This window comes from Anolis carolinensis, chromosome 4, assembly GCF_035594765.1.
Source record: "Anolis carolinensis isolate JA03-04 chromosome 4, rAnoCar3.1.pri, whole genome shotgun sequence".
Classification (NCBI taxonomy): Eukaryota; Metazoa; Chordata; class Lepidosauria; order Squamata; family Dactyloidae; genus Anolis; species Anolis carolinensis.
In genome coordinates, this window is record NC_085844.1 from 225,071,929 (window position 1) to 225,098,059 (window position 26,131).

The 26,131-nt window shown below is 39.4% G+C and overlaps 2 protein-coding genes across 3 annotated transcripts in view; both read left to right on the forward strand.

The window, feature by feature from the left end:
* The window catches only part of matn4 (matrilin 4), a 49,579-nt gene extending 43,061 nt beyond the window's left edge, over positions 1-6,518 (forward strand). For both annotated transcript variants that reach the window (XM_016993431.2, XM_062978877.1), the window contains 3 exons: positions 2,930-3,082; positions 4,148-4,252; positions 5,549-6,518. In XM_016993431.2, coding sequence (XP_016848920.2) covers positions 2,930-3,082; positions 4,148-4,252; positions 5,549-5,607 — 317 coding nt within the window. In that variant the 3' untranslated portion in view covers positions 5,608-6,518. The remainder of the gene's footprint in view (positions 1-2,929; positions 3,083-4,147; positions 4,253-5,548) is intronic.
* A 134-nt stretch (positions 6,519-6,652) lies between these two features.
* The window catches only part of LOC107982814 (waprin-Enh1-like), a 38,995-nt gene continuing 19,516 nt past the window's right edge, over positions 6,653-26,131 (forward strand). Inside the window, exons 1-4 of the mRNA XM_062979781.1 lie at positions 6,653-13,146; positions 13,712-13,849; positions 22,988-23,101; positions 24,764-24,934. Coding sequence (XP_062835851.1) covers positions 13,059-13,146; positions 13,712-13,849; positions 22,988-23,101; positions 24,764-24,934 — 511 coding nt within the window. The 5' untranslated portion in view covers positions 6,653-13,058. The remainder of the gene's footprint in view (positions 13,147-13,711; positions 13,850-22,987; positions 23,102-24,763; positions 24,935-26,131) is intronic.

Genomic DNA, 26,131 nt, shown 5'->3' on the forward strand with positions numbered 1-26,131 from the left:
GCAATCTCACATAGAGCACATTGCAGCAGTCTATCCTGGGCAAGAACTGATGACAGAGTGGATCCTTGGTCATTAACTGAATTTGTCTGTAATTTGCAAGTGCTGAAATTAATATAAATAATATGTTTAAAATGATAAAAAAAATCTTGTAGCTAAGTTATATTAGGTGATCCCTTGTTGTCTGAATATGATTGTTTTCCAGGTGTAGTGTCCTGGCGGTGGATACATTGGTGACTGTGGAACCCTATTCTTGACCTGCATGTTCTTCCACAGTGAGGACATTGGTTTCCAAGTGGAAGGCAGTCCCGGTCAGGGTTGGCTCGATGAGCCTTCCTCTTGGCACGTTTCTCCCTTTCATACTCTTAAGACATTAAATATTTCTCATCGCTTGCATTTTATGGATTACAATGTGCCTAGTGATCTCGATGTTGGACTATTACTCCAGATTCTTCATTTTAAATATTGTATTGTTCTTTCATTTTTTGCACTATAAATAAGGTATGTGTAGTGTGCATAGTAATCTTCATGTTTTTTTCTGGGGGACTGTGAACTGGCCCTCGACTTTAAAAGTTTGAGGACTCCTGGACTAGAGGCATAAGACCCCCATGAAAGTGAAAAACCATGAATAAAGAAAATAGTGTTTTTATATTAGAGGATATCTTCTAAGGGCCCATCCAGACAGGCCTTAAAAGCGAGATGTGTCGTGGTTTTACCAGAGGCATCCAAATAATGCCTTCAGTAAACCAAATTAATTAAACACCTGTTAAGATCCGGATCGTACCAGATGTAGGCCCTGTGTGGATTGTTCCTGGGGACTACGTCACGTGATCCCCAGGCCCAATCCACACAGCCATCTCAGTTTTTCGGGACTCAGGAACCTGAAAAACCGAGAGGGCATCCACCCCCAAACTTAAAACCTCCCCCCAAACCCCAAACAAGTCCAAAACCACAAAGTAAAAAAACAAACAAAACAAAAACAACCTGGCCCCCATTATCTTCCTCCTGGCACCCTCCTGGCACAAGGAAATGCCATATTGGGAGACCGGGGGGGGGGGGGGTGGTGGAGGATGTGAGGAGGAAGATAATGGTGGCCAGTTACTTTTTTTTTTAACTTTTTAGGGTCGTTTTGGCAGGTTTGGGGGTGTCTGTATGCCATCCCAATTGTTATAGGGATGACATGTAGACATCCCCCTCCCACTGGGAAAGCCTGTATTTTGAAGGGGGTGGAGTGGGGTGGACTCAAATCTGCACCAAAGCGGGTTTTAAAAGCAGTCTGGAAGCATGATTCTACAGTTACTTTCTACATTGGAAGACCTAGAGATTCCTAGAGAGGTATTTTTTTTTAGAAATGTCTTCATGATTTTAGGAAGTTAACCATAGACTCACAGTAAAGCACTGCTTCTTAAACTGTGGGTCCCGACCCCAATTGAGGTCTCTTTTGCTCAACATTGGGGACACAAAAAATTGGTGAAGGTTAAAGGTTTCTTACAGACAGTCTTAAAGGGAGGGCAAGAGAAGTCCTGCCCAGCTTTTATAGACAACCTTAATAGACAGTGAGTTTGAACAGTACACTTTCTGTGAAGCTAGAGTTTACACATCACACATATGAGCCCAAGGCAGATAAGGGAGTATACTACTTAATTCTTCCTTGAGTGATCTGAATCAAACATATGGCCTTTGATGGGTGTGTTAGGAAAATCATGCCTTTTCAGATTAAAATGAACTCTGAATGGCTTTTTAGTTTGGGTGTTGTCCATTTGTTAATTAGAGTCTCTGAAGTTCTTTGAAGCGAGATGGGCAGATAGAAAAAACCACCGAGTCCACTTCTTTCTGACTACAGATCCAAACCTGATCTTTATAATGTAAGTAGTGCAAGGAAAAGGACCAGGCAATCTTTATAATTTCTTTAGTGTCACCTTGTATAAACTCCCACCCTGAATAGGAAATAATATAGGATTTTAAAAAGTTTTTCTTGATGCTGAAAAGCATTTCCTACAATGGAATGGAGTTATGTGTTTAGTATTTTACATATACTGTATTTTAAGTGTTGGGTGTGTGTATTTGATCAGAGTGAATATGCTGGGAATTTAAACAAAATATTCTAGTTTTGAAGCAAAGCTAAGAAGAGCCAGCATGATTGAGTGTTGTAGGTGCTGGACATCAGTTCTGGAATCCAGGAATCGAATCTACACTCATCCATAGATATCTACTGGGTGACTTTGGAGAAGTCAAATTCACTCAGCTTGAAAGGAAGGCAGTCCCTCTCTGAACAAACCTTGCCTAGAAGACATCATGACAGCTTCGTTTCAGGGTCACTGTAAATTGCAAATTATTTGAAGGCATGCAACAACAAACATGGTGAACCTTTCATATTTTCTCTAAATATATGTATTTCTAAGCCTAAAATGTGTAATCTTTGAGACATAATGAAGTAAGTTACAAATTGTGTCACAAATTTTGGAAAACAGTAAAATCTGAAGGCAGTTATATTCTGAATTGTATATTATTCTGGAAATCATGGATCAGGTCCATTCATGGCAGAACTGCAGATCAAATTCCTCCGACATATGTCTTCAAGGTGTCACATCTGGTTTCCAGCACTGACTCAGTTGTCTCAGTTGATCTTACTCTCTCTCTCTCTAGTTGGGGAGAACATTGCAGTTTGTGCAAAGTCAAGTGGAAAACTGGTTCCCACATTTGTTTAGTTGTCCACCAATCTAGTAGGTAGCATGATTTCCACTCTGCTGTCTTTACTGCTATCCTATCTGTGCTTGACATCTATATCTAAGATGTACAGTCAAAATGTCTCTCTACCTCCACTATCCATCCCATAGCAGTGGAGAGCAAGGTTCAAATAACTGATCGGAGTGCTAATCAACTGAATTACTTGTATTCTAAACTTTTACACGTTCTCTTTTTGGGTCTACAGGGATTATCATGTTTGCTGTTGGTGTCGGTAAAGCTGTTGAGTCAGAACTGAGAGAAATTGCATCTGAACCAGTGGATAAGCACTTTTCATATTCAGCAGATTTCAATACCATGACTAATATAGTTGAAAATCTCAAAATCAACATCTGTCCTGGTAAGCGATTGTGGAATTTGAGATGTACTAAAATAATGCCATCATTTGATTAACACAAGTAACCTTTCCAGGGAGCTTGGGGCCATGCTGAATGGGGAATTCTGGAAATTATAGTCCAAAAGATTACCTTTCCCAGACATGTCCCAGTAAAGCTGATTGAATAGTTAATGGTTCATGCTGCATTTGTTTCAGTATTCTACTTCAGATGACACTCAGCATTCAAATTATTTAGAACTAAAATTAGTCTTGCTCATTTTCATTTTTATGACAACTGTTTTGCAGTGGTTTGGTTATATAGACTAGTGGAATCTCTACCATCTTTATCAGTTATCTTTTTTAAAAAAGTCTAATGGTGCAGGTATGTTTCATCAGTCATATATATTTATAGCATGAGATCCTGCCTTGCACTGGTGAGACATAAATTACTACCAGATGCAGGTTATTATTATTATTATTATTATTATTATTATTATTATTATTATTATTATTATTGACACAACGACATAGTATGACACAGCAAACAAGATAGATATGCTGGATTTCATATCACAAAATCACAAGTCAAACACTTCCCAAGCGTTTAGGACTATGTGATGTATTTTCAGAATATGCATGCAGATCCCAGTAAGATTTATTATTATTACCATCATCCTCCCCATCTCTGAGTATTCAGGTTGTATTTGTGTGCAAAGGCTGTTTCTCAATTTCACTCTGAATCAGTGTATGAATTGTGGACTTTTCAGCTGCAGTGTCTCAATTAATGTCACGTAGAAGGCCGTGCCAAGCAAATAATCATTTTCTGACTTCTTCCAGATCATAACTGGAGCCTCTAGACATTTTTTAATCACACCAACAAAATATCCTAATTACATCTCATATTTCAGTTGCCTTTAATTAAGTAACTTCTCTTGAGTATTAGACTGGAATCAATGCAAGGAAAATAGTCTTATCAGTTCAGTTCAAAAAGATTCCCCTATGATGTTTGAGCCCTCCAGTGATGCTGAGTCTGCTTAGACAATATCAAATTATGTTTCTAATGCATTTTTGTGTTTATTTGTTTTCCAGAGGAGGGCAAAGGAGAAACTGAATTCCGTAACCCTTGTGAATGTGAGGCTCTTGTACAGTTCCAGACAAACACTCTTGCAATTCTGGAAGATCTCACTGATAAAAATATCCTTTTGCTGTAATCTTCATAAAGCATAGTAGCCAAACTAAACAAAGATCTTGCTTGCTATGGTTTCAACTTTTGGCTTTGGAGAGAAATGTTTACAATTTCACAAGTGTTGCAGAACATATGCTGTCCATCCAAGAGTAAATTCTAATGCATGGTCAAGCAGGATTTTCAAGAAAGAAATGGAGTTTGCCATGCTGCTTCAGAGTTGTTGGGACTGGTAGTCCAAATACATTCTGCCATCAAATGTGGTCCAGTATATACAGCAGGGGTGGGCAAAGTGTGGCCATTGGGCCAATTGTGTTTCTTGGTGCCCCAAAGTGCAGTATCATAAACCCTGCTAAATCCTTCCAGACACTCTCCCTTTTCAGCCTGAGATTTTCTTCACCCAGATGCCTAAATTATCAGTTGAATTTTTCATCCCATATTGACTACTATAACATCCAGTTCTTGCTCCAAGCCTTCCTGTTCCCCTGATATTTGGTCTGGAAACACATATTTTCTTGCTCTACACTTTTCATTGCCAAAAGGCCCCTCCTATGCTTTTGAGGAGGCGGGGGTGCTTGGAAGCAAGTTTAGTACATTGTGAGCCCACTTGGTCTATTTTAGGCTCAGAAACAATCCTTTTCCCCACCAAAAATTCACCAGACGTTACTTCAGATTGTGAGAGGGAGGAGTCTTATGCCTTAAACGTGTTAGCTGCCCTTCCCAAAATGGCCCCTGGAGAGCATTTATTTAATTTTTTAAAGGGAGGATATTGTGGGACACATAAGGCTCTTTGAGAGTTCAGTGTACCCTATGAGAAGCCAAGAAAGATCAGCAGCAGTTGGTGGATTCCAAAACAATGTGGCCATGAATGTTAGTCCCCAAATTGGCTCAACACCTTGGTTAGCTCTTTTTTATTTAAAGTGAAATCCAGAGCAGATTCGCTATCCCACTCAGTGGATAAAACCTTCTAACACTTGAAAAGATGCAAAATTTATTTAATGCTTATAGCCTTCCAGAAATACTTTCTGCATATACCATTTTACATACATGGCATTCTGGTCTCATTCCCTCACTGACTGTTTATATGCATTTATCAGGTATTGTGCTATAGAACTAAAAAGACTGTCATAGATAGTTACATATTAATTTTTTAAGGCAAGAATATCCTTATTCTCAGCTTTTAACACTAAAGGGAAAGGAAATCCAAAAGGAGGGCAAGGAATTCTTAGTATCCAGATGTTCCTTTTTGCTTCAGAATTAAATGACTGTTCACACTATCTAATCCATTGCTTCCTTAACATAACCACTTGGTCAGATGACTGCTAGACTCGACCAGCTAGAAAACCAGATTGCCAGCAAAAAATGATCACCCAGACAAGCATCCTACATTTTGGGCATGGACACATCCTTTAGTTCATCTTTGGCATCTCTAGACCTGTTGTAAATGGTTGTCTACTCTTTTATTACAGGTTCATCTGAGGAAGTGAAAACAGTCCCCTTTTCCTTCCTTTTTTTAACTTAAGAAGACCCTTTTAGTCAGAACATTGGAACATATATACATATGTATGTATTTTTCACCTTTGCTTGAGATGGATGGTTGGGCCAAGTTGTGGCAAAACTGGTTCGGCCCCAACAGATGGACATCTCAGAGAAGGATCAGGAAGTAGAATATGAAATATTTGCAAAAAATGATTAAGATTGGTCAACATTCATGGATTGTTTCCTGGGCTTTGCAGCAAAGTCAAGAAGTTTCTGCATCAAAACAGCTTCATTAGTAAAGAGAGGCCATGCTCCTTTCCTTGCTAAATTCATTTTTTAGACCAACTCTGAAAAGAAGAGGAAGAAGTACCTTCTAACATTCAGAAATATAAGACTATATAGCAACAGACAAACACCCTTCCTGTTCTTCCTCCTGTGGAAAGCAGTGCCTGGGAATTCTTTGTCTCATCCTTTCCACCTTGGTTGCATATTAATGCTTGCTTTTAAAAAAGGAAATATAATTTAACTTAAAAAAAGACGATCCAAAAATTAATCTGGAACATTTCTGACTGGTATTATCTCCCCACCTTGTCTTTGACAATAATTCGTCATTATCCCCATTTCCCCAAATCATTCTGAAAAAAAGCTCTATATGTATGTATGTTTGTGTTTGTTTGTGTGTATGTGTGTGTGTATATGTATCTTTCTGCAAGGAAAGCAGGATTGTCATACTTTTAAACAAACATGTTTTTATTATATGTAATTTTTTATCCTGAGAAATAAACTTGCTGAAAATTTCTTACTTGCTTATGTCTTTTTCCCCCACTAGAGGACCTTGGAAAATAATGACTCATTTGGAACCTGGGGAATCGTAGCCTACTTCTTGTCCCTCCCAATTGCACTGTGTGGTGGCCAAAGAATGAGATAAAGCACAATTCTCAAAGGGCCAGAATAAAGAGGCATGTTATCCAATGGCATTAGGTTTGGCACTACACACACATATTCTTACCGATCAGTGCTCATCCTGCCTTGAGGCAAAGTGAGGCAGTTGCCTCAGGAAAGGAAAGCAGGGAGGGATAGGAAAATGCTGGTGGACAGAGGTGTCCGTTGGCTTGTCTTTCATCCCTCTCATTGACTTTCATCCCCTGTCCTATCTTTGTTCCTTTGTAAAGCATTCTAGAAATAAATGAAAGTGTCTGGACTGCAGTAGAAACAGACAATATGAGAATAATCAGAGCATTTGATGCTGTTTTCCTTTTGCTGTCCTTAGAGAATCTGAGAAATGCGTAAACAAGTGCATTGGAAACTACACCTGAGAGTGTGCCCAAATAGTTACTTTTAAAAATAACTCTCTTTTTTATATATTTTATCCATCTGGTACAAAATGTAGCCTTTTCAGTCCCCAAGACTGCAATCCTATTCATATTAGTCCTGTTGAAGAAAATGACACTGATTTAAAAACTCATCACACTGTTCTTTTTTAGCATCCTAGGACACTAAAGGGACAGTCCATCAATGGAAAAGAATGCTGCCCATCACACAACATTGCTGGACTTATATTGGCATTTTTGTAGTCTGAAATGGACCTAACTGCTTTCTTATGGAGTCATCTATTGTAAATTATTTTTCATGCAAAAACACAAGCTTTCCTACATTCTTCTGAAAATGCTTTTGCAGACAGCCATTTGAAGTTGTATTGCCATGTTATAAAAATGAAAATCTATTGGTGGACTTTCTGGTTATATAGATAAGTAAATCCCCAATGAACATGAATGGTAACTACTGGTTTAGCTATGATAGTACCTTAAAAAAGATACTCTGCCTGACGTTCTCTTTTTGCTCCTCCAAATGTTCACCTGCTGCTGTCCCTAATAATTGGACTCATGGATGTTATGTGTCATAACAACATTTGAAGGACCAAAAATTTCTCTAGTATTATACTTTTGATGTGGCAGTTACAATCCAATTGCAGTAGCTGGAGGGTGTCTCTGTAATGACTCAAAAGAAATTTCACAATTTCAAGAAAGTAACATGAATTGGTCTATATGAATTTGACAGCAGAAAACAAAAACCCAGAGCCAAACGATTTTGCAGCTACATATGCCTTTAACTTTTGAAGTTCAATTTTGTTCTGAGAAACCTCAAAAGCTCACTTAATCTAATCCTCTGTCAAGTTAGGAAAACTATAGAATCCCTGATGGTCCCTTCTTTTTCTTTTAATACAATTGCTGATGAAGTCTGTGTCAAATAGCTTGAGGTTCTCCTGAACTCAGCACAATATGTTCCCAAATAAATATATACAGGATGTGTCACCACAAATACATATGCATGTGTAGAAGAATTCATAGAAGCATGACTGTGTTTAACAGAAACAACCCTGATTTGTCCTTAGCAAAATTTTGTCTGTCTGGGAAGTTAAGCAGCGAAAGGCTTAGTTAGTACTTGGGTGGGAGACCTAGGGGAAAATCTTGCTCAAAACCTCAGACAGCAGTTTCCAGTCCAAGTTGACAATGTTGGACTAAATGGCTAGGTAGTCTAATTCAGAATAAGATATTTTCCTAAGTTCCATTTCAGAGAGATCTGAGAGGCCTGCTTCATAAAATTTAGCTGAAATTTCCTCTCTTGGGAAATGCTGGGAAATAAACTAGTTCCCCTACCCAACTTCTTGTTCCTGTACCCCAAGGTTTGGGACAATTGGAGTTTTTGACTCTGTTGATGAATGAGAGCTTGTGAAAGGAGCTGGCTACTATGAAAAGGCATAGACTTTTCACCCACATTCAGAACAATCCTTGTTTTCACAGGTGAAATACTGAATAGAGCATTAATTTATTTATTTACTTATTTATTTACAGTATTTATATTCCGCCCTTCTCACCCCGAAGGGGACTCAGGGCGGATCACATTATAACACACATAGGGCAAACATTCAATGCCCATAAACACATCAAACAGAGACTGAGAGACACACACGCAGAGGCAAGTTAACTTTCTTCTGAGGGGATGTTCGATTCTGGCCACAGGGGGGAGCAGCTGCTTCATCATTCACACTGACGGCACTTCCTCATACCAGGTCGTAAATTAGTTAATCTTGCCTCCCCACTTTTATTAGTGGTACCTTATCTCCTACTTGATAGATGCAACTATCTTTCGGGTTGCTAGGTCAGCAACGAGCAGGGGCTATTTTTTATTTTTAATTGACGGGTGCTCACCCCGCCACGGGCTGGCCTCGAACTCATGACCTCATGGTCAGAGTGATTTAAGGCAGCTGCTCAACAGCTGCGCCACAGCCCGGCCCATTAAATCCCCATAATGTGGAATTGATAGTGTTGGTTGACCATGCCACACACATTGACCTCTCAGTCTCACTCAGGGGAAGAAGAGAAGAAATCCAGAGAGCCTAAGTTGTATAGGCATATTGTTGGGATCCCTGAATGAAATAATTCATATATTGCACAAAATGAAAATAAATTACATTTCTGCTTTAACAGAAGAACAAACAGAGAAAGTAAACTCAAACCTAAAGTGAATGGTGTGAATAAACATTTATGAACATTTGCCTATTTTGCAACAATCTGTTCTTTGTCCCTTGTTCCCTTTTGAAACGTGTACGAATGCTTCTAGAGCCATATACATTTTAGTAAGGCATTATGTGTAGTGGTGGCAAAAATAAGAACAATAAAAAAGATTTGGGGTGGAAATCCTTGAACACAAACATGTAAGTGTTAAACCTGATGAAACCATGTTAAAAAAGAGTGTGAGAATGCCTCTGAGTGTGTGGAAAGTGCTTTCTTTTCTCCACTAGATACTCAGCAGGCATCCTCCACACATCCCAGGGTATAAAGTATGATTTGAAGATTTGAAGTATCAGATTCATTTTTTAAGTAAACATAAATGAATCCATGTATCAGTATCAGTTTAATAGGCTTTCACTAATAAACCCATTTCATCCAGTTCCCATGTAGACTATGTCTTTAAATAAGAAAAAAGGCCAAATATGCACTTTTATTTTGGTTTGCAGTTTCCCTTAGTATGCATATTTTAATGTATAAATACCTCTACTGTAAGCAAATACTGACTACTATAATTTATAAGGGAGGCTCCCTGCTGTTTATGCCATCCTGCGGAGTTGCTTTGTAGTGGTGCCAAACATCTAGATTATGACATACACACCTCCGCACACTTTTCAATACATTAAGCATAAACAATTATCTGCTTTTTGAATCGATTAAAAACCTAATTGTCCATTAGGGCTGATTGCAATTAATACGTTACTTAAAGGTCCTTCAAGCCTTATTCTATGGGATATTGTAATTCCAGCATTATTCTAAACCACATAGGAATTGCTTAAGTAAATATCTTTATTAATCTTTTAAATTAATTATCCACTCACTCAACCAACCAACTAGCAACCAATCAATAATCTTTGAAGCTCTCTGTGCAATTATTTTTTAGTTTTCACCTTCATTAAAAGAAATATCACCATATAACATTTGGAATTTGATAGTGGACATGGCAGAAATTAGGAGTCATTTCTATGCCAAATGTGGTTCTTCTTTCCTCCTTTATCTCCATCATCATCCATTTTTTTTCAAAGTGACTATGTATTTTCCACAGGTATATGCATAAATAGCTTCATAAATATCAGGGAATCCTTCTTGCCCTTCCAAAGATGCCACTGGGACAAGGCAATCTGATATTGTGGAGATTTTAAACTCTTTGGAATATGGAGAATCCTGTTCCAGGAGAACAATTACTTGTAAAGAAGAGATTTCTAACATCTGATAGCATTATATTGATTCAGACTCTTGGCTTATCCAGGCCAATGTTGTCAATTCTGATATGTCTTCAAGGTTTGAATAGGATGTTTTCATCTTGCAACCTGAAGACTCTGGTGGTTTTTCCTGGTGGTCTCCTTTCCAGTATTATCCTAACTCTTTCACCCCTGAAACTAGACCAGGTCAGGTATTTTTAGACAGATATTACACAGTCTCTCTCTCACACACAACACTCCAGTTCCATATAGCTTCCAAAGGTGGCCCTGCATAAAGAGCATAGCAGTAGCCCAGTTAAACTCAGATATCGGAAATGCACAGACCTGAGGATACTGCTAAACTACAGTTTCCACCATCCTTGTTCACTGTTCATATAGTCTGGAACGGATGGGAGTTGGAGCCTAATAACATCTGGAGAGCCAAGCGGCCCAAAACTGAAGTAATAAAAACTCCCTTCAGGTGTTACCCTCCACATCTCCAAATAATTTATGGGGCCATACACAATGGCTCCTGTATCATTATTTCTGTCACTCGAGCACTGACCTTGAGAAATGGAAGAACTAGAAAGCACACCTTTTGGAAATAAACTTCCCAGATTTGCTAGTGCTGGCTATGGGATTCTGTGATCTGTATTCCAAAAGTAACTTTTCTGAGTTCTGGAGAGGACTGAAGTGGGAAGCTGTGTGTGTTCAGGAAAGGCTGCAAAAATTACTTTTTTGGACTACAACTTCCAGAAATATCCTGACCACTAGCTATGCTTACCGGACAATGGTGAAACATGTAGTCGAAAGAAATAATGTTTGGATTCTCTGGTTCAGTGGTACATAAGAGGTTTCCTTTGAATCGCACAAGCAGGTTGGCCACTGGAAGGTGGGTTTAGCAACAATTTCATTTTGATTTTCTTCAATTAGGACCTTAAAGATGAAAAAGATGTTCTCCATACTTTTTAGATAGAGTTTAACATGCTATGGTTTCTTTCACATTGTCAGCTTTCATGAACTGCTATCAATTTGAATTTAACTCCATTAAACTTTCATGCTGATTTTTTGTGCATGGCTCCCAATCACATGAAGAGTTTTCTTGTGTGCGGTTGAATTAGAGATCAAGACTAATCCTTTTATGACTACACCTTCCAGAATTCCCTGGCCAACATGACCAGGTTCAGTGCTGGCTGAAACATTTGGGTATTTGTAGTCCAAAAATGTAACATTTCCAATCTGAGGCATGAAATCTGCATCACCTTTCTCAAATTTCCATAGGTTATTTTTAATTCAGAAATATTGTACTCAAATATTACTACAGTAGATTCTCACTTATCCAGCCTTTGCTCATCCAACATTCTGTATTATCCAACTCAGTCTGCCTTTTAGTAGTCAATGTTTTTGTAGTCAATGTTTTCAATACATTGCGATGTTTTGGTGCTAAATTCGTAAATACAGTAATTACTACATAATGTTACCATGTATTGAACTGCCTTTTCTGTCAATTTGTTGTAAAACACGATGTTTTGGTGCTTAATTAGTAAAATCATAATGTAATTTGATGATTAATAGGCTTTTCCTTAATCCCTCCTTATTAACCAACATTTTCACTTATCCAAAGTTCTGCCGGCCCATTTATGTTGGATAAGCGAGACTCTACTGTATAACATTTAAAAGGTGCTATGGCCTGATCATTTATTTCCTACTGCTCTCAGTGTCAGGAAGTCATGATTTGCAAAGACACTGTGCTATATGTATGTTAACTGGAAAATGAAGTGCATGAAGCTGATTGGTTGAGCCTGCAAATACCTGGGAATTGATTTGAAACTGTTTCTGTTCTGTTGCTGTAGAACGAGTTTGAACAAGTTTTTTTCAGTGCTGACAGAGTACTGCAGAAGAAGAGAATGGTGTACTCAGAGAGGCCTTGCTATTTTTGAGGCCTGTTTGCTGCTGATAAAAGAGGGTGAAGAACCAGGACTGTATTCTTCTCTGAAGCAGATTTCTGGACTGAGAAAGGACTGTTTATGACTGTGGACTTCTGTAAGCAATCAGAGGGACCATTATGAATACCACTGTTCTTTTGATCTCTTGGGATTACTACAGTTCCTGTATTTATTTTCTTTGTTCTGAAAACCTGAGTGGTACGTTATTGTTCTGCGGATGACTCTGGGTCGTGGGCACACGTAAGAGCTCCCATTTATCATCACCAATCCGCAATAAGGAAGCAGTTGGGTGTGGCTCATTTTTGCTCTTTGTATGATGCAAGCTCCACCCAGTTGTCATTCCGGGGTGGTTGGTTTTCTTCATGTGTTACGGCATATGGCTATAATTTGAGTGTAACACAATGATCTTTGTATGGGAAGCTGGGTGTGCACACATCTTGGGAATGTAATTCTTTCTGTTCTTGCAATGTGGCATTCATTCTGTGAAGATGGGGCAATACAGTTTTTGAAATCAGAAATGCTTAACATTTGATTTGTTGAAGAGGAGCAATGTTATGACCTAGCAGGTCATCCCTAGAATGCATCCTTTAAAAACCAGGCTTGTTCAGTTGTTGATACACAGATGTGTTTCTTGAGGTAGCCATGAAGGCTTTGATGGCATGTCTCCTTGTCGGGCTTTTAGCCCTTTGGATGGAATTTCCCTCCACAATTGCAGTGCAAATTCCACAAGGTAAAAAAGAGTCAGAGCTTGAACTTTAAGCCAACAGAGGCAGTGCTGATGGTATTCTTGGAATTGCAGTCTACAAAGTAATCTTTCCAAATTGTTTAATTATGTTTTATTATGTTTAAACTGTTAAAACCCATGAGCTTTTAATGATAGTTGTTGCTTAATTTTTTTAAACTTTTGTTAAGCAGGTTTTTAGCTAAGCTTCTTTTTTAAATTATTGCAAACCGTTGTATGCCATGAAAGAAGAGGGAAAAAACCAGAAAGGAATAGATAAATATTGAATGAAACATCTACTTTATGGAGTGGAATCAGTGAAAGGAAGAGTTCCTAAGTCAGAAGAGTACCTAAGAAGTCTATTAATCCATTGGCTGCTCTATAATTTAGTAGACACAGATGAGTCTCATATAACAGAAAGAGGGCAGGGAAGATAAATAATAATCAGATCTAGTCTGCCAGTTGTGTCACCTTCTTGAATTTCTTTTAAAATGTTACATTTGTTACACATTATGTAGTACACTAAAATATCTATATCTAACTGCAAATATATTCTTCTATTTTCCTATTCCAGAGAAACTTGGGATTTGCCCCCGCAATCCCTTCCGTTGCACTATACCAGGGCATAACATGTGTAACAATGACTATGACTGTGAAGGAAGGCAAAAATGCTGTTACTTTAACTGTGGCAAGATCTGCAGAAATCCACAAGGTAAACAATTATAATAAGGGCATTTGTTTTCCATCATTTGCTTGGGTGCAATTTCTCTGCTTTGCACAATATAACCAAGACAACTAGGGACCATGAAACATGATGATTTTTATATTCCAACATAAGTTGATTTCTGGAAACAGCCGTTTTCTTGTTTGTCTGGCATAAGGTTCATCTATGCTGAAGAATTAATGTCTTTTGAAACCACTTTAACTCCCATATCTCAATGCTATGTAATCATGCGACTTTTATATGATCTTTAGCTTCTTCTTTTTTTTTGCCAAAGAGTGCTGGTGTCTCATTAAATTACAAATCCCAGAATTTTATAGCATTGAGCATGGCAGTTAAAGTGGTGTCAAATTGCATTAATTCTACGGTGTAGAGCAGGAGTTCTCTAACTTATCCAGCCACAAAGCTCTTTTTGAAGTTAAAGTTTCTCGTGGAGCCCCAATAAATGTTTATGTCACATAATATATATTATATATTATATAATGTATATTTATATCAGGCATGGAGAAACTTTCGGACACAGGGATAGCATTACATTTTAAAATTTGACAGATGGGCCTGGCCAGTGGCATATGGATGGTGTTTGTGTGAACAGTAGAAGCACATTCAAAGCATCCCCAACAGACTGCCATCCAGCCTTTGTAATAATGATAATAATAACAGTAATAATAATAATAGTCTTGGCAGTGAGGGGGCAAAAGGAAAAGGGTCTTGGGGTGAGGGGTAAAGGGTTTGGGTGGCGGTTAGGTAAAGGGGAAAGAGCCTGGTAGAGGTAGTAGTAGGAGGGAAGTGCAGAACCCCTTGGTATGGCTCGCGGAGCTCCAAGGGCTCCACGGAGACAGTCTAATTCCTACAGGCGATAATGGTGTGGCAACAAGTAAGGCTAAGCCATGACCTTCAAAGATATACTGTATATTGCAAGGTATGGCAAATGCGAACTAAATCCCTCTTTCTTGGCAATTTCATGGGCCTGGCAGAGATGGGGAGAGAATAAGCTAGTCCTCATTAGCATTTCAGGATGGCATTTGAATGTGGTTAGTCTTCAGAGCCCATAAAGCCAATAAATGTTTAAAGAAATGGAAATGAGCTTGTCCTTTGCAAGTTCCATGAGATAAGAATTGATCTAGAAATAAACACCAATGTGTTAGCTAAAATACTCATTTTCCAAGCTCTGTTTCCTTAGTAATCTTTGTACTTTAAAACTAAATGCAATTAAATCAGGTACCCAAAGGAATGGATGTGAAGTGAATTCAGAAGGAAGACCTTTCTTTTTTTTTCTTGTCATTTTTATGTTTATTCTCTATATTTCTTTCCTTAAGCCACATTTTTTTACTTTTAATGTTACTTTTAAAACTTTTTAAATAAAGTTAATTATTACCACCACCACCACCCCCAAAAGGGGGGGGGGTTCCCATGACTTACATTCTTTCATTTTTCCTTCACAGGGATTTCCTGATTTACGCATGAGCTGGTCAGTGCCTTGGAAAAACAAGTCACTTTCACCCTCTGCAGGTCTGGGCAGAGAGTCAGGCATAATTCTAAATAAATAAATTCATCATGCCACTTTGGATTTTGAGTCATGTCATTTCTTTGCTTTTTCTTCTTAATGGAGCACATTATTGGCAACTTTGGGGTTTAAAGATACATAAGCCTGACCCTTGATTCCCACTCCTTCCAGACTGAGTCAAACTAGAAGACTTGAGTGGCTTAAAATACTGTTGCAAACATGAATATGCACATGTGTCAAGGCATAAACCAAGATCCTGCATCTGAATTGCATAGCATAAAACCCTGTATCAGGAGGTGGGCATTGATTGTGCCATGCAGCCCTTGTGTTGAGTGACAACGTTGTGCAAGTGACCGTACAACCAAATGCATATCTGAATACATGCATGCATTGACCTACATGTGCATCTGCCTGTGCAATGGGACCACAATGTCACAAATTCCACTTCTGCAGCCTTAAACTGAGTATGAATGTTCAACATCAGGCAAAATAAATGCCCAACAGCTTTCATAGGGGAACATGTATAAGGCACAAGAATTCTGGACATATACAAATGATAGATGAGAAACAGAGTGAATCATCCATCCATCAAGAGCTGGTATAAGAAATGAAAGGACTGGGAACATGAAGAATCAATGAGGACAGAAAATGATGTCTATAGGAGGGCAGGATTAACTAGGTGGTGCTATAGACTTTGTAGAGGATAGCACACATCCTCTTTATCACATTCCCAAGCTGACAAACCCCTCACTGGATGCAGAAAACTAAATCAAGGGTGGGGAATGGTGTTACCAGGATATTATTTCACACCTTGATATTTCAAAGTCAAATCCTGAGACCCTGTGATGTCACAAGAGACAGGCCCTGGTGATATCACAAGTGGATGTTTAGGGCTGCCAGTTCACGACTGTTCCAGGCTAAAACTGGAGTCCCTAGGGCAGTGGTTCTCAACCTGTGGGTCCCCAGGTGTTTTGGCCTACAACTCCCAGAAATCCCAGCCAGTTTACCAGCTGTTACGATTTCTGGGAGTTGAAGGCCAAAGCATCTGGGGACCCACAGGTTGAGAACCACTGCCCTAGGGAATGCCCCTGGTGATGTCATTAAGCGTTTTCTAACAAGTACCAACCATAGCACACATAAAGAACAGTTTTTCCTGTTTCAAAACAATGACAGAAATACTACGGTAGTTAAAGAGCAAGTTCCCAGATGAAGGTGAAATGGTCAAATATCCCTTTGCAAGAACATTTAAATAGCCTACTTGCTTCCAGACAGAAGGTGGATGCAGTGACCCTGGCATAACTACTAGGAAGGAAGAAGAGAGCTGACAAATTAAGTACATAGGTCCTTTCAAAAGTCTTGCAAGATACAGGAAGAAATGAAATTGTAGGAAATTGCTGCTCTTCTATGTGATTTGAAGATTTGCACATCATTCTATTTATTTGCCCAGGGATAAAAATAATTGAGATTAGCAAATGAGAAATATATATATACACACACAATTCAAGACAATGCTTTTGTTTTAAGATCTCCCCCTCTTTGCTGTAAAGACCAGAGAATATGGGCCAGACGATGAAATTCAGGCTAAGCTCCAAGAGAATAACTGAAACAAATCCTCAAAGTCAGACACAATTCAGACACGTTTCAGTGGTGAGTGGGGCCAAAGGTAGAAGATCAAACCAAATAATGGAAGGAAAAGCAACATGAGTCTGAACAAATCTTGTCAGGAAAACCCCATGATAGATTCACCTAAGACTGCCACAAGTTAGAATGACTTGGAGACATGCAGCAACAAAAAGACATGACTAGAAATGTGTGTATAGTGAGTCTTTTCCTCTGGACTTTGGTTCAAATCTTATTATATGCAATAGTGTAGTAAAAGGGTGTCCCTTATACAATGTGGCAAAATCAAGGTTTGCTTTTTGGATTTTTTTTTTAAAAAAAACATATTTCCAAGCTGTGGACGGTTGAATCCATACATAAAGCTGACTGTATTTGAAACATGCATATAAATGCACAGTAGTCAGTAAAGGAAAATGTACTTACCTCAAGAAAAATGAGGAGAAATTGATTCCATTAGGAAAATTACTTGACACATTCCCATGTTGAAAGAGTAAGGGGCAAGTCTTGTAGGTTGTATAGGATAAGAATACTGATAGGTGCTTGCTCTACCTAATTCTAGAAAATGCAACAAACATGCAAGCTGCAGAATTTTATTCCATTAGGAAAACCAGGTGTCATGTGAACATGTGTGATGCCTGCTAAAGTGCATGTCCTGGACTTGCTGCTTCTCTGTCTCCTCATTCAGTAAAGGGCCTTTTTCAATCACACCTTGTGGGATGCACTTGGAGAAGATGATTACGTGAGTAACAAGTTAACTGGGCTGCCATCAAAGTACCAATTCACAAGGATGGGAATGGATGGGAGGGCCTACTGAGAAGAGCCAGGTAGCTGTTACTATAAGAGGAAGGCACCTCCAGTAAACCCTTATTGGGACTGCCTTCCATCCGTGAAAGACCACGTGGATCCAGAATAGGTCCCTGGAGTCACTTATGGACCCACTGCCAGGACTCTGCCCTCTGAAGGCAATCATACATGGCCACAAGTGATACCCTGTGATGATATGACTACTTCCTAAGTATCTCTGTGCAATGTTAGGGCATCTTTGTAAGGAATGATGAGCTTTGCTGCATGTTGTTGTGTGTCTTTCGGGCTGTGTGGCCATGTTCCAGAAGCATTCTCTCCTGACGTTTCGCCCACATCTATGGCAGACAACCTCTGAGGATGCCTGCCATAGATGTGGGCGAAACGTCAGGAGAAAATGCTTCTGGAACATGGCCACACAGCCCGAAAGACACACAACAACCCTGTGATCCTGGCCATGAAAGCCTTCGACAACACTTTGCTGCATGTGTTTGCATAACGTGTGCCATATGTACAGAGATGGTTGTTCCTCATTAGGTGCATGAAACTGAACCTGTGCCGAAACAAATGATTGGACAGTGAATACAGTTTCTGTATCGCAACTCCCAAAACCATGAGGAGAGCCGAACAAAGCACGATGTCACATGTCTTTATGACATTATCAGAGGCTAGGTTAGAGTTATAAGTGCCACACCAGGGAATGATTTAAAGCTCCTTTCTAAATAACCACACCCAGACATGATATTTCTCCATATGGACCATATATAGTTTCTGTGACTTATGCAATACTTTAAATGTTGCTCATGGAGTACAGAGTGTCTATTCCTGCTCAGCAGTTTCAGAAATGCTCGCCTACAGCTTCAGTGGCACACAGTGCCACACAAACTAGTGACTTCATTGGGGAGGTACAGAGGGTGTGGACAGCATTAGGTGATGCCATCAGAGGGGTTGACCCAACCATGGGAACAAACAGAGTTCAATGGGAAAGCTCTGCAGCAAGAAAAGGCTGTAGGAGGGCATCAGAGCCCTCAAAGATCTGCAACCAGTTCTGCAGGTGAGCAAATCCCATCTGTGTCTGTTCTGGCACAGGCAGAAGATGGTTACAGGGATTACTGCACAGGGTGACACCAGCCCTGGTACCGCCACTGACAGAGATCTAAAACTTGTGAAGATTAGACCCCCCCCCCCAAGAACAATGAGAAAACACTTTTGGGCTGCAAACTTACATTGTGTGGGTAGTACATATGCCATTTCATGTTCCCCTCATTCCCTGACTACTGCTTTCAAGTTAGGGGGAGGCCACCAGGTAGCATGTGATTGCAGTTTGCAACTGTAGGAAAAGTTGTGTCTGTTCTCTTCTATCTGGAGCAACATGCTGGAGATCCAGGAAGGCAAGATCAGCTTCCTTTTCCCAGCTGCAGGTGCTGTGCAAGTGGGTCACCCCTCCCTTCTCCAGCCAATAAACAGTCATGGCATGGGACTCTTGCTGTTTAAAGTTGTTAGGAACATGCATATTGAACAAGGAGGTAATAAATTTACAAGACTGGAAAACAGTAGAAGCACACTATTTAAAAAACAGGAATCAGTGTTCCAGTTAAGATATGCTTTTATTTAAGAACATCTTTGACTAGGGAAGAGTTGCTCCAGAAGCATCAAGGTTAATGTAACATTCTTAATTTGGAGGCTGAAAGGAGGAGGAATATTTTCAGTTTGGAACTTTGTTTGGTAATCAGGCTTTTCAGTACTGTAAGCAGTTTGAGTGGTTAAGTATGGGTACACCTATACTGAGAAATGAATGCAGTTTGCTGTCATTTTAATTGCCGTGGTTCAATGTAAATGTATCATGGGAGTTGTGATTTTACATGGTCTTTCTCCTTCCATACCAAAGAGTCCTGGTGCCTCACCAAATCCCATATCCCAGGGTTCCAAAATATTGAGCCATGGCAGTTAAAGTGGTATTCAACTGCATTAATTCTACAGTGTAGCTACAACCTAACACTCTGAAAATCAGGTTTTGAATCTTTGTTCAACCATGGAAAACCACTAGATGAACTTGGGCATGTCATCCTAAGAGGAAGGTAATGTCAAATCCTCTCTGAAGAAATCTTGGCAACAAAACACCATGATAGGATTGCATTAGGCTCACCATAAGTCAGAAACAACTTGACAGTGCACAACAACAACAACCTGGCTAAGCTATAGCCAATGTGGACTTCATTTTTGGGCAAACTGATATATAGAGGCAGATCAGTATTTGGAAGAAATTTTTCCATTAAAAAAAAAAGACCACACTTAAAATTAACAAGGAAATAATCATATAAGTTAATGGAGAAAAATAGTGCTTCCTTTGTACCCCTGCCTCTTTGTGCCACTGTCCCAAATTAAATACTTTCCCAAACCAAAATCTAACCCATTAATCATGGCAATGCTCACTAGTGTTCAAGCACTGCCATTGTCACTCCTTTTTGCAGCTGTTTTGGCACACTCTTTTCTTTATAATGACTGTCTCTTATCTTTCTTGTAAATATTTATATCAGACATCCAAGTGAACTGGAAAATAGTGAAAATAGTAATGCCAAGACCATTTGGCTACTTGATAGCATAAGGTAAAGGTTTCCCCTGACATTAAGTCCAGTTGTATCCGACTCTGGGGGTTGGTGCTCATCTCCATTTCTAAGCCGAAGAGCTGGCATTGTCCGTAGACACCTCCAAGGTCATGTGGCTGGCATGACTGCATGGAATGCCGTTACCTTCCCGCCAAAACTGTACCTAGTGATCTATTCACATTTGCATGTTTTGAACTGCTAGGTTAGCAGAAGCTGGGGCTAATAGCGGGAACTCACCCTGCTCCCCAGATTTGAATAGCTGACCTTTTGGTCAGCAGTTTCAGCAGCTCAGTGGTTTAACCCCTTGCACCACTGGACAAAAGTGAATATAAAACTGTTACCTAGATTTACTCATTTGTAACTGCTTCATATGATTTTGACACTATTACCAGGATAGCAACTCCACTCCCCCAACCAACCTACTATTGGATAGCATATACTTAACTTTATATACTTGATTCAGTAGTGTTAGAAAATGCAGGCCACTCTTAAAAGAATAGTCTTCACTGGAAAGGAGGCTTTGTTAACTAAGGTATACTTGTAAAAAATCAAAATCCAGCTGGTCTACTAAAGTTAATGCTCAAAGCCGGCTGACCATAAACACAAATAAAATAGGCAAGCTATAATTAAGACATTAAAACGGAAACACAAACACATCCCAATTAGGAAACCTCATCAAATAAAAACAGCAATAAAGTACATGAGCAAAATTATCAAGAAAAAGTGCAAGAATCTTAAGGAGTGAGAAGGTGAACGAGGGAGTATTTGGTCTTGTGCCCGATAATTAGCTTCTTGCTATTTAACAAGGGAGTCATGTCCTTTGTGTGAATGGCCACAGTCTATGGTTTGGCTTTTAAATGAAGCCCCAGGTAGAGTATGTGACTGTTGCAGTTGCAAGCCTTGTGCACCTTCTAATTATTTCCAAGTTATAGTAACCCTATGGTGAGCCTATCACACAGTTTTCTTGGCCTTCTTCTGAGATAGCTTGGCTTGCCCACAGTCATCTAGTAGGCTTCTATGGCCAAATGGGAATTTGAATTCTGCTCTCCCAGAATGCTAGTGCAACTACCACATCACATTAGTTTTCTAGAATGTTTTGTAGTATTTAAAATGACATGTAATGACAGTTGACTCCATGGGAATTGTAGTTTTACAGTATCTTTAGCTTTCTCTGCTATAGTGTGTTGGTGTCTCCTCAAAGCACAACTCCCATAGTCAAAGTATTGTCTAATATAGTCAAAGTAGTGTCTATCTGCACTGCACTGATTCTACAGTGTAGATGCACCAAAAGTTTTGTTTTCCAAAAACAGAGGGGAAATTACATTGAGTCAGAATACTTACAGCAGGAAGTGTTTCACTGAACATCTGGCCTCTCAACTTTTAATAAGGAGTTTAGAGGAAATGGAACAGTTATGTCTATAAGTCCATTATGAGAACTAATTTGGTCATTCCAACCCCACAAGATAAATTAAGAGTTTAATGGAATGAAATCAATTACAACTTGAGCATTGGATCTCATTTTGCCTTACCCTGAATGAAGGAGATGCCTTGAATCTTGGTTTAAATTTCTATTTAATATTGAAGTTAATGTGGCCCTGCACTAATAACCTGTCTATCCAAATTCACAAGAACTATAGTAAGAACAAAGGTTTGCTGCTTAGAATTAAAAGATGTTGCACTGCTTGAGGTAGGACCAGAACTTGAGAAATGAATGGCATTTGTCATTTCTTGATCGACAAATCCCAGTATTCTTACAACACTAGGGGAACCTTGAACTTAATTTATCTTGTGGGGTTGGAATTGTAGTCCAAACAATAACTTTCCCCAGCTCTGAGATCACTGTATATTTCCTGTCCCTAAATTTTTGGTTTGCTTATTTTATTGCATTAATATGGGCAATCTCCCTCAGCAATGCCTCATAATGATAGGTTCTAAGAATGAGAAATTAACCAGCAATTTTGGAATGTCATGTTGGTTGTTCAGAGTTTGGGAAACCATTGGCCATGCAATCTGAGGTATACTTGGAAGTGAGGACCAAAAAGAGGGTTTTCTATGCTGTTTTGAACTATTAGGAAATGAGGTGGGGGTATATATTTTCAAGTATTACTCTGCTTCCACTATCCCTGAGCTTATTGGAACTGGATTGGATGAAAGCAACCAGCCCTGTGCACAAAGCCATGCCTTGCCCTACCCTGTGGCTGTTTTGTTCTCTCTCTTTCTCTGGAAATGTGACATCTCCGGTTATTAGCTAGAATATAGGAAGTGCAGCTTCTTTGCCAAGACAAACCCAGCCCTTGAATTATTCTCAGGATGAGTTTTATTCACGTGCTAAAAGAAGGTGCAATTAAGTTGAGGCTAACAAAAAGTCCTTTGATCTGAGGATGTTTATCAGGGAGCATTATAGGCATCATCAACCTTGTCCTTGGTGCACTGTCCTTTCCTGACCAAAGCACATGTAGTCCATAAAAAACAATGCACTTGACGTTTCTGAAAATTGTAATGCAATTGATATTAATTATGAGGAAAATATGGAAAGGTATAATTTCAACCTTAGCTGTACACTCCATTTAAATACAAGTCTTGCTCCTTTCTAAGGGCTCACACTGGTTCCTGAGGTCACCATGAAGAGACTGACGGCTTTCCTCCTTGTGGGTCTTCTAGTTTTCGGGGTAGAATTACCTTCCAGCACTTGTTACAGAGTTCCACTAGGTAAGATATAGAATTGTTGAAGAGTTTTTTTTTGGTATATTGATAGGGAAAGGCCATTTTTAATCATTAAGGCTGGCTGAAAGTTGTGTGCTTTCAAGACTTGTTTTATTTATAATGCCCCCAGGGCAGACCTGTCATGGGTTTTTCTGGATCATATTAGCTTCATGATTAAACAGAAATTTCAACCAAGGTTCAAGGGATTTGTTCACAAGGGTTTTTCTCTTGTCATTTATGTGGATGAAAGAGTGTGACTTGCCTAAGGTCAATTGGTAGGTTTCCATGGCTATGCAGAGACTCATATCCTTGTTTCCCCAGTGCTCTTGTTCAACAGTCACACTCTGTCTGGGATATCAGTACTTGATATTATAGCATTCTTCCATGTTTCAAGGTTTAGAAAAGTGCTAGCAGTGTCCATTAACTACGCCAGATGAAGGTTTTGTACTGATACTAAATGCTTGATACTACATAAAATGCACCCATATTTGGAGATTTAGGGGAAATGAAATTGCTCTGAATTTTGCATAAGGGCTGGAGAATGTCAAAAAGAGTTCATGCAGAATAAGGCTATTCATGCACACACACACACACACACATGTCTCTCTGTATATACATGTGATGTAATTTGTATCTGCATTAAACAGTTATACTAGTTTCATATCACTTTACTATGGCTCCGCTCTACAGAATCCTGGAATCTGTTTCCTGAGATACTTGTAATACTCTGGTAAAGCACACAAGTGTCTGTCTATAGATAGTTTTGAGTACCTCAAACTATCAGGATTTATAGGGTGGTACTATGGCAGTTAGTGGTATTTAATGATGTCATCCCCAAATTAAATACTTTTCTGAAGCAAGAGCAAAAGACACTGAAGTCAGTGGGATTTAACTTCTGAGTAAACATGTATAGGACTATGTATTGTGAATCTTTCATTTACTTTTAACTGAAAAGAACTAGGGAAATAATATTTAGGTTATAACAAAGATTCTGCTTTTGAGATGTCATAGTTTTGAAGCTTGTATAAGGGCTATGGAAAGCCTCTGTGTTTAATGTTCTCCAGTGCTCTCTAAAGCTTTAATCTCATATGCTGCTTCTTTGATTCCATTTTTGATTCCATTCCATTTATCGAAGTAAAATTTGTACCTACTTTGTCTGTGTGCTGATGCCTATGGGGCCTAACAACTGAAAATTCTCACAAAAACAAAACAAATTAAAACATCACAATTACAGGATATTAAAAAGGAATTAGAATGGCAGAAAAAATCAGTGAAAACGACCATATAAATTTCATCTGTCTGTGGATTTTTGTAGGCTTTAAAGAAGAGGTGACATATCATTAAAGATTAGATTGATGTAATCTGTATGTCTATGGGACAACATGTGGCAAAATCTGAATCAACCACAATTCATTTTTAAAAGTAAATATGGACTAGAACATATTAAGAAAGATAGCTTCTACTGAAACGTATATAATACATTGTTTACTGAGCAATCAGCAATATACACATAGAAGTTAAAAAGCATAAAATCAGGTTTTACATACCCAAAGTATCAAGCAAACAAACAACAATTCAAATGCGAATTTGGCAACCAACAACATTGCTGCAATGCAATCGTTCTGTATACTGATAATGTTAAACACTGTCACCTTTTATGCATTTCAGAGTTTTATCGGTTTTGCCATGGAAATCCATTTTATTGCTCTATACCAGGAATCATGCATCGCTGCAGACATGACTATGACTGCCCACAAAACCTCAGATGCTGTAACTACCGTTGTGGCAGAAGCTGCAGAATGCCCCTGCCACCACCGCCACCACCACCACCAGCTCCAAGTAAGCATTACCTACTTCTTGTAAATATTGTTTCCATTTCTTCCCTGGAGTCTTGTCTACTCTGCCCCCAAACTCTGATTTCAACCAGAAGTTGAACCTAGAAATCCAGACAACATCCAAGGATTTCTGGTCTGTATTGAAGGAAAATTGATTAGCCCTATTTTACCCTACATTACATGAAGTCAGGGAATGCTCTGGAGCTTTGGTTTCTTCTTCTTCCCTGTGTCAGGAGCAACTTGAGAAAGTGCAAGCCGCTTCTGGTCTGAGAGAATTGACCGTCTGCAAGGACATTGCCCAGGGGATGCCTGGATGTTTTGATGTTTTTACCATCCTTGTGGGAGGCTTCTCTCATGTCCCCGCATGGAGCTGGAGCTGATAGAGGGAGCTGGAGCTGATAGATCTACACTCTCCACAGGTTGGATTCAAATTGGCAACCTTCAGATCAGCAACTCAGCCATCAAGTCATCAGTACTGCCAACGCAAGAGTTTAACTCACTGTAACACCGGGGGCTTTGGAGAAACTCCAGATTAGCCCTACAGTTTGGAGTTACAGCCTCATTATAAAGGCCAGGTGAAGCATTGGGGGGAAGGTGTCTCACAACATTTTCACCCCAGATTTGGTGAAACATGGTGTGATGTCCAGCATAGGGCTCCTTCCTCTAGACGGGCTGAAATTGTCCCAGGACACTTAATTTTCCCCATCTGATTATTCCCTTAGTGTGCACAGATGGACTGGTTCTAATCCAAACCAGTCCACTCTCCATATGGGCTGACACCACCTTTTCTTTTCCTTGCCCTCCACAACATAGGGAAAAGGGGATTAGAGCCATATCACACTAGCCACCTTGAGTCCCTACGGGAAGAAAGGCAGGATATAAAGAAGGTTAATGACAACAACAATAACAATAACAACAACAACAACAACAACAACAACAACAACAGCAACAACAACAACAAGGAGCAGCTCTGGAGTATTTCTGGCTGTTTCTGGAAGTCATTGAAATCCTCCTTCCTTCTCTTTGGTCTCATGGGAAATGACCAGGGTCTTTCCCAGAGCTCCATGGCAGTCTGGCAGCATTAACAGAAATATCCAAGGTAAGGTGATCCATCCCACCTGGACTCTGCTGCAGGATGGAAATGGGCAGTATAGACACTCAGAGAGCCTGTCTGGAGTAATACTATTCCAGAGTCCAGACC